General features: G+C 43.1%; 1 protein-coding gene across 3 annotated transcripts in view; it reads right to left on the bottom strand.

The window, feature by feature from the left end:
- The window catches only part of PAX5 (paired box 5), a 321622-nt gene that overhangs the window by 150223 nt on the left and 159051 nt on the right, over window positions 1-12348 (bottom strand). For all 3 annotated transcript variants that reach the window (XM_073345749.1, XM_073345747.1, XM_073345748.1), the window contains exon 8: window positions 3780-3881. In XM_073345749.1, the coding sequence (XP_073201850.1) occupies window positions 3780-3881 (102 nt within the window). The remainder of the gene's footprint in view (window positions 1-3779; window positions 3882-12348) is intronic.

The following is a 12348-nucleotide window of genomic DNA, read 5'->3' as shown; positions in this document are numbered from 1 at the left end:
CCTATGCTCTGAAAATTATTCCAGGGAAGCAGCAGGTCTAGGAGGGAATCCCAGAGAATTGGTGAAACGTACATTCCCCTTGTATACATTTCAGGGCCGCATAATTCAGCCATATCGGAGCACAAACACAGATGTGCATACAGCATTAAACCTGATCCGTCAGCTCCTTCAGAACCAAATCATAAAAGACTGTGCATTCAGAAGAAGCCTCTGAAACCAGCCCTTCAAATGACAAGAGACAAGTGAGGACAGAGAAAGTATTTTGGATTCTAGTTAGCAAACCCTCACTTAAATGAGAATGAGAACCTAGAAGAATTGCAGGTGACCTTCAACCTAGCTGGAGCAGAAGGTTGTTAGTAAAAGAACCAGTGAAAGGAACATTGCAGTTACTCAATCTAATGGGTCACACCAGCCTACGTGTAGTTACAAATAAATCTGTTATACAGAGAAATTAGCTCAAATGAGTCTAGATCATTGCGTTGCATCTTTCCAAACTCTGCCAAATAATGTGAGATTTGTCTTAGGTATTACCATACCTGCCCATCCCAGGTAGCATTACTTAGTAGAAGTAGCTGAGCACCCCACAATTTGTAAGGTATTTATGCTCCCTGCACCCCTGCGAGGTAGGGAAGGGCTATTAATCTCATTTTACAGATGGGAAACTGAGACAGAGACTAAGGGCTTGTCTACGCTGTGCCGCAGTGCGGCCTTCGGGGGTGTGCGAATTGCCGAGCACAAAGTGTTGAGTTCTAACTGCCCTGTGGCACAAGCTAAAAGGTACCTCATTCACTTTAACGTAGTCTTTTTTCAAACAGGACGATGTTAACGCAAACTAAGTACCTTGTAATTCATGCCAGTAGTGCCTACAGGGGGCAGTTACAGTGCAACACTTTGCTGTGCTCTGCACTTGACCTCCCCTGGTTGTCCACACTGAAGCACATTGTAAACATAGCAAGGTCTTCAAAGGATTTTGGTACCTGAAGGTGCAGATAGACACCTAAAGGAATTTTCAGACACACTCCAATGGGAGTTAGGAGCCTACGTGCTTAGGCACACTTGATAAACACAACTGAGTGTCTTTTTGTACAGCACCTAGCACAATGGAGTCCTGGACTATGACTTGGGTCCCTGGGCACTATGCTTATACAAATAATAATAATAATTAACAATAATAAGGACTAGTTCAGATAAAATCTTAACAGAGGTTGTATCAGAACCACCCTGAAACATCATCACCTACATTTTCAAAAGTGACTCAATTTTCTACTGTTCAAGTTGGTGCACCTTTAAGGGGCTGATTTTCAAAGAGCAGGTGCTCAGCACCTTCTGAAAATCAGGTCTCTTCAAGGCATCTTGTCTCTTCAAGGCATCTTCAGCAGGTCACCCAAAATCCTGAGTCATGTGAAAGGGTAGGCCCCTCATTTGGAAGGATGCAAATTGTTCCAGGATGCAAAGTAGGACGATCTTTTCCTTTCACTTCAGGGAACTAACATCACCTTAGATAATGTGCAGAGTATTTGGGTTTCATAACAGCTGCACAATAGCAAGCTTAACCTTAAAAGCACAGATGTGTTATGGGCATAATTTAACACTTGCTGCTACCAAGAAGCTTCACGCAAACCTTCCCATTTTCAGACTGGTTCAAGTGAAAGACAGCTCTTGCTAACTTGAGATCAGTTTCCTTCACTAGATACCAGGATGCCATGCTTCTGAACATAGGGGGAATAGTGCAAGAACAACCTCTCTCACAGTTTTGCATTACTTCTGCTTCCAGACTTAGAGAGAACTATGAAGTCAGAGTAAATGAAGTTAACTAAACTTTGCCAACTTCCAAAATAAAGCATTGCTTTGTGTTCAGATTTTAATTGAATGATCAGGGGCAGGTTGCTTTATCCTGACTAGTTCACCCATCTCTGTTCCTAGCTGCTGTTCAGAGATGCTTGTATAACTGCAAAACACATTTAGGGAAATCTTGTTAAGAAAGTATCTTAACACTGATGGGACTTTTTTAGGTTCTTAATATTTAAACTGTAGGAAGTGACTTGCAATCACCGCAAGATTTTGTTGCATTTTCAGGCCAGATTCTCAGCTGGTGCTAATTGCTGAAGCTCCACTGAAATCAGAAGATCAATTTACACCAGTTGAGAGTCTGGCCTGAAGTTCTAGGCAAGTTTTTTTATATGATGTAAATCCTTACAGCTATATAAAATAAGCGATTATTACAGCACATTTACTTTTTGAGCTGAAAGTAATGTTTCTGTATCTATGTCAATCTTTATAAAATCCCCCCCATACATTACTTTCAATAGCATTGCAACACTTTTTCTAAATGTTATTACAATGACCTGATTCCTACTTCTAATTCTTAAAACTAATTCACATGAAGAATGAATGAGTTTTTCTTAATTTCTTAAAGATATTACCAGGAGAAAAGTGCGATCAAGATTGATCATATATGCAAACTGTCACATACTCTGAACATAAAGCCAGTGTTACCAACTCTTACGCTGTTTATCGCAAGTTTTATGATATTTTGTTCTTAATCCCTAGCTGCTGGAGTCATGTGATTATGTAATAATCTCAGCTTTCACTTTTTTAAAACAGAGTAAGTTTCTAACTCTCCTGGCCATGGAAAGCTTGGAAATATGATCTGAGTGCACCCTAAAGGCCCAGAAACCAGAAAGCAAGTAAAAAAAACCACCCAACATTATTATTTTTTCAAGTCCCATGATTTTGAATGCTTGGGGTTTGTAATACTATATAACACTTTTCCTAGTAAGCAGCGGTGACCTTAACATTGAGATCAAAGGTTGTGAGGGCCAGATCCTCAGCTGCTGTAAATCCACACAGCTCTTTTGAAGTCAACGACTTTCATCATACTTAAATGTCAAACCCAGGAGTTTATACAACATAACACACATCTGTCTGTAGCCTTATCACTATCTGTATGTCTAAAGCACCCACGGTATCACCATAGTGTCTAGGATCATTGATAAATAATTGTGGATCAAAAGTTGCTAATAACGAATAATTCAATTGTATTCATAGGGGACTCATCCTACAAGGTGCCTCTTATAAGATCTGGGCACTTTCAGCTCCCGCTGACTTCCAAAGCGGTTGAGGGCACTCAGGTCCAGTTCCTCAAGGGCATTTAGGTGTCTAACTCTCACTGATTTCAATGGGAGCTAGGCACATAGGTACCTCTGAAGATCTGTGCTGGAGTGCCTTCCAGCAGATGATCAGCAGCTCCCATCACAAGACTGGGGTTATCTCAGAAACATGCAAAAAGGGTTTACCAAAAAAAAGGGAAAAGCCTGTGGAAAATTCGGTGGCATGTGAGTTGTTAAGATTTTGGGCTTAGTAAAGTAACCATCTAATCACTTCCAGTCCGACAAACGCTTGCACAGCACAGCTGCCACAAATACGTGTGACGTGCTCAACATTAAAGTGTCAATTACAATTATGCTAATGACGAATGGGGGGAAGTTTGAGGCTGTCCCTACGTGATTGGATCAACACTTATCAAACAGCCATGCAGTGGGGTAAAGGCTTTTCCCTGCATACTGGATGGAACAATTTGCTTTGGCAGTGGAGAAGTTAGGCTCTCCCTTGTGCCAGAGAGGGGCTGGTTTATTTATTTAGACTCGCTTTGCATCTGCTCTTCTCTTTTCATCACTGTAATTCTGTCTTCTGCTGGCATCAGTGCAGAACAACCAGAAAGCACTTGGCTTTGCTTCTGTAATGCTGCGGGGGGCGAAAGGGGTGGTTGTTAAACTCACCAGGCACCATTCCTGTCAGTGTTGGAGCAGAGTAGCTGCCCTGTCCAGCAGGGGGGACGTGAGGAGGGTATCCTGGGAGGGTTGTGCTTGCCAATTCACGACCTGAAGAATCAAACCAACAAATCACCATGTGAGCATTCACAACAACTAGACATGTTTTTACATTTCCCTGAACACCCAGAACACAGGCCAGGCATTTGTCATGACTGTACTGTGAATACCAAAGTGGGATTTTTAGCTTGGCAGGGAGAGAAGAGACAATTTCTTTATAAGCTGCCATAAAGCTCTGATAAAGTGAGCAACAGAGAGAGAAGGCGCACACGGCTCGGCACTGAGGCAGGCAAACCAGCTTGAACTTTGCTGGTCCTTCCTTATTCCCAAGTTTCTCTGAAGCTCAGATTTGTCAAAATAAACTTATAGCATTAGAAACTGATCAGTCGCGAAGTGGGAAGTGACAGCAATTTGAATGGCATTTGCCTAGCAAACATTCTAGGAATAAGCCCTTCTACTGACATAAGGATAGTCTGCAGAGGTCTTGCAAATTCATTATGGAGAATATTTTGGTATAGCCCCACTCATGGAGAGCCAGTGTAGTTCAGTGGCTTGCACACTAGACTAGGACTCTGAAGGGCTGGCTTCTATTCTTGGCTTGGACATGTGACTGTGGGCAGGTCATGTGACTGCTCTGTGCCTCAATTTCCCTATCTGTAAAACAGAGATAATGTTGCTAAATGCTTCTTTCTCATCAGCAGATCTCAAAACTGGGTGTTACTCTTAGTACAATTACAGTGCAAAAACCATGTGCGTACATGCCACTTAATTCAAGTCATTGCTTTGTAAATCAAACTTATTTGGACCTCAGCAAACCATTTCTTTTACTCTAGACCTTGGGTTTAAGGACGTGCTTAGAAGTTAAGCACATGCTGATTAGGGCCTATCTGTCTCTTTCTTTCTTATCCTCGGAGCTCTGACATCCCTAATGGTCTCAGTTTATCGGGCTGCCTGCTATGCTAAAGGCAAGAGATAGAAATACAAGACTATCAGCAACATTTTTATTTACTTTAGCCTTAATTCTAAACTTCCCATACAAGAGTAAGGCTGAACCTCTGCATTTCACAGTTCAAGTCCCCAAGTTAACTTTTTTCACATGTTGAAATAGTCAAAGCAGGACTTCTAGGTATCACAGAGATACAAGAATGTAGTTCCCTGGTTAACGTCAGAAATGTAGCAGTGAAAACTAAAGACCTCGCAGTTAGATGCCCCGGTAAGAATTCAGAGTGGATGGTCTTGTGAACTCAGAGTAGGTGCACTGGTGTTCTGGGTTTGATTCCTGGTTCTTCCATAGATATCAAGTGTCACCCTGGGCGAGTATCTGAAGCCTGTGTCTTCAAAAGAGCTGAGAGATTCTTGGCGCCTCAATTCTTGATGCTGAACTCTAAGGCCTTGATATTCAGAGGGCAAATCCTCAAGTGGGGCATCCTTACTGCTGCTCTGTATCATTACATATCACACACTGTACTGGTGATGTCAGATCATCTCTCTTTGGGACCATGGAGCAATGCTGCCCACGTTAGCCAGTCTGCTAGGTGGGAACTCAGTGTCACTGCTCCTGTACTTTTAAAGGAAGAGATCCCTCATCAGGCATCCTAATTAATCAGTTCAGGCAGCAAATTGTTATCAGAGATCAAAATATTCTGTCCTTGTTGCTATGTCTGTTTTCCTGACCTCCCACACAAGTTCAAAGTCTGACTACTGTAATTTGTAAGTGTTTTGTAGACCCTGGAAACACACAGCTGTCTGTGATCTAGCTATGCTTGGTGGGTCTTGGAACATCCCCAGAAAATAAACAGCAGACTAATAAGGATTTTATCTGAAACAAAAAAGATTTCCTATGGTTTGACATGTGTTTTGATGCCTTTATTGGTGCCGAAAATGCAAGAATTCCTAAGACCAGTGTATTATCACAGTTAATACACGATAACGATAATAAATTATTCCATGCGAACAAATGTGGGGTTTTGGAGGCCCTCTGCACGGTTAGGCTTTAAATCAGCCCACCAATCAGTAATGACCTTCCTGCTAGGCAGTGTGGTTAGTACCGCCTGCCACATTTCTAATGTGGTGACTTACGGTCTCTACTGAAGGGCTAAGTGATCCAAAGGTGAGAGATACTGCATACGTTTCACAGCTGCAAAACGGCATGTGTCTCAGTCCCTCACAGGTATGGGGGCTTTTGATTTAGCAAAAGAACTACTTTCAGAGTAGCAGCCGTGTTAGTCTGTATTCACAAAAAGAAAAGGAGGACTTGTGGCACCTTAGAGACTAAGAAATTTATTAGAGCATAAGCTTTCGTGGGCTACAGCCCACTTCATCAGATGCATAGAATGGAACATATAGTAAGAAGATATATATACATACAGAGAACATGAAAAGGTGGGGTAAGAGGCTAATTAATTAAGATGAGCTATTATCAGCAGGAGAAAAAAACTTTTCTAGTGATAATCAAGATGGCCCATTTAGACAGTTGACAACAAGGTGTGAGGATACTTAACATGGGGAAATAGATTCAACACTTCAACTTCTCTGGCCACTGAGTAACAGATTTAAAGGTGGCAATTTTGCAACAGAAAAGGTTCAAAACCAGACTCCAACGAGAAACTGCTGAGCTTGAATTAATATGCAGACTAGATACCATTAACCTGGGTTTTAATAGGGAGTGGGAGTGGCTGGGTCATGACACATATTGAATCTATTTCCCCATGTTCCTCACACCTTCTTGTCAACTGTCTAAATGGGCCATCTTGATTATCACTACAAAAGTTTTTTTCTCCTGCTAATAGCTCATCTTAATTAATTAGCCTCTTACTCCACCTTTTCATGTTCTCAGTATGTATATATATATATATATCTTCTTATTATATGTTCCATTCCATGCATCCGATGAAGTGAGCTGTAGCCCACAAAAGCTTATGCTCAAGTAAATTTGTTAGTCTCTAAGGTGCCACAAGTCCTCCTGTTTTTTTTTTCAAAGGAACTAGTGTCACTCAAAAATAAACTGGGCTTTAATTTCTATAAACACCCTGCTGGCTTTCCTGGGAAAGGGCCAGCTCTCAACACCAGGCAACTCGTGTTTGTTAGCTAACTCTCCCTCCGGCCAGGAGATGGAGAGTGGTGTGAATCTGTAAGAATTATACACACTACACGGGAAGGTGGATTGATTTCAGAGGAGTCAGCATGTTTCACATTTCCTCACTACTGACTTCTGAGCCTTTGTTTTAGCAGACGGTCACTTAAGACAAATTGTTGCTTCCATCCACTTGATGAAACCTCCGCTGAAGATTACAATGAGACCTGCGAACCATTTTACCCGTGAGCAAAACAGGATTTGAAACAAATACCTGAAATTTAAAAAATAAATGACCATTCATGAGCACCACCACACGCAGACTCATAGGGAAAAGCCTAACATGTCCGACTCATTCTAGCTATGTCCTATTTCTTATTTTAAGGTGTCTGCTACATTTTCAACGTAATTACAAGTTCTTTCATACAACAATAGTCATAAGTGAAAGGTAGAATCGGAGCTGGTGGAAAAATGAGAGGGATATGGTGACAATTTCATCAAAATATTTTCCTTTTGGGTGGGGGAGGGCACAAAATAAAAGAAATTTAAAAACTTGACAAATTCCAGCCATCTCTATGAGATATACCTTTCTCTACAGAAAGGACGTTGGCTACTCGGAGCGGGAGAGGGGAAAGGCATGGGGGTGGGTGTTTACGTAAATATGCCCGTCTAGTATTGATGGGCCATGATTTCCGTTGGAACGAAGATAAAAGTGCTAATGAAACCCATTGATGGCAGAAATGAAGTACACTTAACAAAGAAGGGTTACTTGGAAAAGGGCTCAGAGAACCAGGCTCTGCTGTAGAGATGTGTGTATTTTCTAGCCGCTAATTCTGCCTAGTGAAGTTAAATATATGCTCTGCTGCACTGTGGAACCCCAGAACAGAGTGAGAGACCGAGTCACAGCAGTCAAATATCTGCTAAACCATTTATTTCGTACACAGAACGCATCGGAGGCATTTGCATCAGGAGACAGTGTATGTAACATCCTGGAGCAGCTTCCTATCTGGACCTTGTGTTGGAGCAGATTTTACCCTGAGATGTACCTGTCAGGCCAGATGCGCAGCTGTAGTAAATCAGCAGGGCGCCACTGGCTTCAAAGTCCTACTACATATCGAGCTACAGTGGAGCGATGCTGCGGCTGAGGATCTGGCCCGTAGATGCTCTGCGGCGTAAGTATCCCATGACACTGGCTTGGAGTTGGAGTCATGAGCCCGAGGGCAGTTTTTCAGTCTCCCAGCTTCTATTGGGAATCTTGTTTCTATCAAGCTGGTGATCTCACCTCAGCCCCTTCGATTAGAGAGAGGAGCACAGGGAAGCCCAGCCTCCTTCCCACTCCTCTTCTCCCCACCCCCCACCCACCCAAAAAAAAGCGAAGTGAGAGCTCCTCCTCCTCTGCTGAGGAGCTGATAGCTCAGTGGACAGCAGCATCTGCAGTGGGAGCAGCAGCAGGGGTGGGTGCCTGGCTGGGAGGTTTCTGGGGCTCCCAGCCAGTCAGACGAGTGGCAGCAGCACCAGATGGGAGATGAGATGATGTCCAAACAGAGAGCTCTCAATTTGCACCCTATCAGCTTCCTATGCCCTCCAGGGGAGCAGAAAAGGAGGGCAGGGTTCCCAGAGCTCTCTCCCTTCTAGGTGGAAGGCAGAGAGAGATCACATGAGACATCTCACATCAAACCTCCCTGCTGGGAATCTTCTGAAATGCATAAAAGTCTGGCATTTCCAAGTGTTCCACAGAGGAATCCTCCCCTCCCCCCCAACACCACCACGTTCGTGACCCTTTTTACATCAGTAGAGATTCTCCGTCCTGGTCAAACCTGAGTGATGCATAGGAAGGGGACGGGAAGCCCCAGGGATGTGCCCCCCACAACCCTCCCCATGTTTAGCTGTTTATTGGCCCGCTTTGGAACATGCATGCCTTTGGAGTACATCCCTTCCTTTGTCCCCTTGCTGTATCCGCATGATGATGTGATGCCACATCATCAAATAGCATCTAGACCTGTGATGACAGCCACGAGAACTGAAGAGCCCCCCTTCCTATTTTGATCTGCTGTAACCCACTCTCCTCCCCCAATTCACCCATCTCGTAGTTTACATGGAGCCGGTTTTAATTCACGTACAATCCACTTCACTTTTTCCAAAAGCCTGTCTCACAATCAGATACATCCACGATCATTTCAGAGGTGCTGAGTGACTCGTTTCCACAGGTGCCCAGCACCTCTTCAAATCAGGCCACTTTTATTCAGGGGCTTGAGTGTGGATGCAAGCGACTAACTTTAGGCACCCGAGTTGGACGATTTTGGCCTGAGGATGACGATAAAGCTTGGCTTTTGTTGCATCCAATTATCTATTAATTGTCTTTATGGAAGAGGCAGAAAAACTGCTCTTCACAAATGCTGCTTTTCCTTCCCAGTGAGCCATATCGAAAGGGAAACCTGACACCTGCAGCCCCTGTCCCAGTGACTCGCTTTGTCAGTTGCTGATTAACATGCTTGGAAGAGTCCTCGCATTGCAGGCTTTGGGCTTGGGAAGGGAGAGGGCTCTTTTCAATCGCCAACTTCTCTGATCTAGCTGAGAATCTGGGAGCAGGTCTCAGGGGCTGCCCCAACCCCTACTTCTCTCCCTCTCCATCTGATCTCAGATGCTTCTAAGGAACTGGGGATTGTCCCACAGACTGGATTATGCCAACAGTAATGAAACGACTTAACATTACTATTAAGACCTACTCCAGCTGAGCTAAGGCCCCCTTCATGCCAGGCACTGTGCAAACATATAGTAAGAGGCAGTCCCTGCCCCATATTGCCTACAGCCTAAGTAGACAAGACTCCACAAGGAGTAGTATTAGCCCCATTTTACAGATGGGGAGCTGAGGCAAAGAGAGACTAAAGGCCAGATTTTCTAAGGTATTTAGGCACCTGGCGATGCAGGACAAGCTCCTAGTGGGTTTTTCAAAAGTGTCTTGACATCCATCTGCACCTTTAGGTGCCTAAATACCTAGAAAATCTGGCCTATGTACATAAGAAACTGAGAGCAGAGGTAGGACTAGAACCCACCACCTGCTGTGGTCTAGGCCCCTGCCTTAATCCTAGCACTGTCCTTTCTCCACATTGGGCGAAGAAAAAAGGACTGGACTCAGTCACTGAATTATTCTCAGTTCACCACCAGCAATCACCCCGGGGCTGTGAGCAGAGGACAAGTGTTAGCTGGAAATGTTAGCACTTATTTTTCATTAAAATCTAAAATGAGAAAGCGAGAGAGAAAAAAGCAGAACAAAGGACTGAAAGACCACACTGGCTCTGGCTCTCCCAGCCCTGGAAATTCAATAACAAAGGAATGTAAAACAGATTGTAGGAGCCTGTGGAGTTTGTAAGACCACTGGTTAAAACACTAGCAGACAGTCTGCACAGCTCCCCAACCGCACTGGGGATGAAAAGATGACCTTATGTCAGCGCAAACAGGGCTGACTGTATGTCATTGTCAGTGACAGAGGGAACATATACAGCTCACTCCTTTCCACTGCAAAGAGGACTATGGTGTACTCATAATGCTGAGCACTCCAAATCGTTGATTAGCTGACAAATACCGGTTTACATTTTGCAGATAACTAACTGCTTCCAACCTTTCTGGCAAAGGAAACAGTTCTGGGAGCAATAGGGCGACTCTTATCATTAGGGAGGAATATTCCTAAAACCATGTTTTGTTCTAAGAATTGCTGCAGACTTAGGTTGTTTTTTTTCTATTTTGGTCCCAAGGAAACTTTAGATCTTCCTTGTTAAACTACCATATGGCTACAGACCAAGGGCAAAGATTTTACTGTACCCGGAGCGCCTTGTTAATAAATGGGTTGATTTCACACAGATATACAGAGATAGACAGTTTTAAAAGATTATAACTTCAGAGATTGCACCTGGGCAAAGAAGTACAAGTATAGGATTGTGTTCACGCCTCTCCATCCCTTTTCTGTAATGGTGTTCCGCATAGTCGTTAGACGTTAAATCACCCTGCCTTTGAAAACATGATCAACACATGTGCATGTAAAACAGATGTTGAGAAACTCTCAACGTATGTTGTTACATAGGAAAGCCAGGAGACTGGGACTTTATTCCCCCGCCTGCTCCTGAGCAGCTGTGAGACCTTGGCCAACTTTTCATAGCTTGTTTTCTTCATCTCTCATTTGGGGATAACGATCTTTCTTTGTAAATTGCTTTGAGATGGACGAATTTAAAAGTACTGTATAACAGCAAAGCAGTATTATTTATATGATGCTTTTATGAATACCTTTTGCAAATGGAGACAGGAATCCTTTCACCTGCACATTGAAATGTAGCTACTTCTGGGGTGAAGTGTATTGACTAATACCCCACCATGACAGCACACAACATTTTAGGAACAGAAATGGAAAATGCTGTTTAACTGCAGAAGGAATTTAGGCCAGTAGGATATAGCTACCTGCATTGGAAAGTAGCCAGGACACCAGGGATAATACTTTTATACAAATAGTATCATTGTGTGCTCCTAAGTGGACTCCAGCTTGACTTTTACTTCTCATTCAGAAGATAGCACTTCCCGCAACAAACTGCCCATTTTCACCATGGAGCACGTCTCACCGATTAAATGCCAACACCCTGATCCTGCGAAGACCTTTCGTAAAAGTACTTTAAATACATAACTTTACATGCAATTCTGCATACCCATAAGTCTTTGCAGGATCAGGGCTTATATCAGCCACCTACTCAATCACCAACTCTAGTTCTTACAGGTTTCAGAGTAGCAGCCGCGTTAGTCTGTATTCGCAAAAAGAAAAGGAGGACTTGTGGCACCTTAGAGACTAACAAATTTATTTGAGCATAAGCTTTCGTGAGCTACAGCTCATCCGATGAAGTGAGCTGTAGCTCACGAAAGCTTATGCTCAAATAAATTTGTTAGTCTCTAAGGTGCCACAAGTACTCCTTTTCTAGTTCTTACAGTGATTATGAGTTCCTTAGCATTGACCCAGAATGGCATTGCGGATGCAACCTGAGCGTAGCAGGCTTGGTTTGCGTGTTTAAACGTCGGCTTTTGGTTTGTTTGGTTACAGATAGCGTCTATATTGTAGGAATAAAAGCATGTTTAAAATATATTACAGTGACAACGGATGATGAGACGTTAGCTCATACACCCATATAGTTCAACCACAATTTCATTTCAGTTATAAGGAAGTAATGATTTATATCATTTTGAGACTGATGCAGACATCTATATGGGTTTATTCCATACAGCTCCTAGAAATGCTAGATTATCATGCCTCTTATTTATCAGGCAAATTAATATTATGAAATAACAACAGTAATCTCATTTGTATTGTGGTGGAGCTCAGAGGTTCCATTATGGCAGGTGCTGTACACAAATATAATGAAAACGATTCTCTGCCCCAGAGCTTTAGGAAAATGAATACAGTGGTTGATC

The sequence above is a fragment of the Lepidochelys kempii genome, chromosome 5, assembly GCF_965140265.1.
Source record: "Lepidochelys kempii isolate rLepKem1 chromosome 5, rLepKem1.hap2, whole genome shotgun sequence".
NCBI lineage: Eukaryota > Metazoa > Chordata > Testudines > Cheloniidae > Lepidochelys > Lepidochelys kempii.
This window is presented reverse-complemented; position numbering and strand designations above follow the sequence as displayed.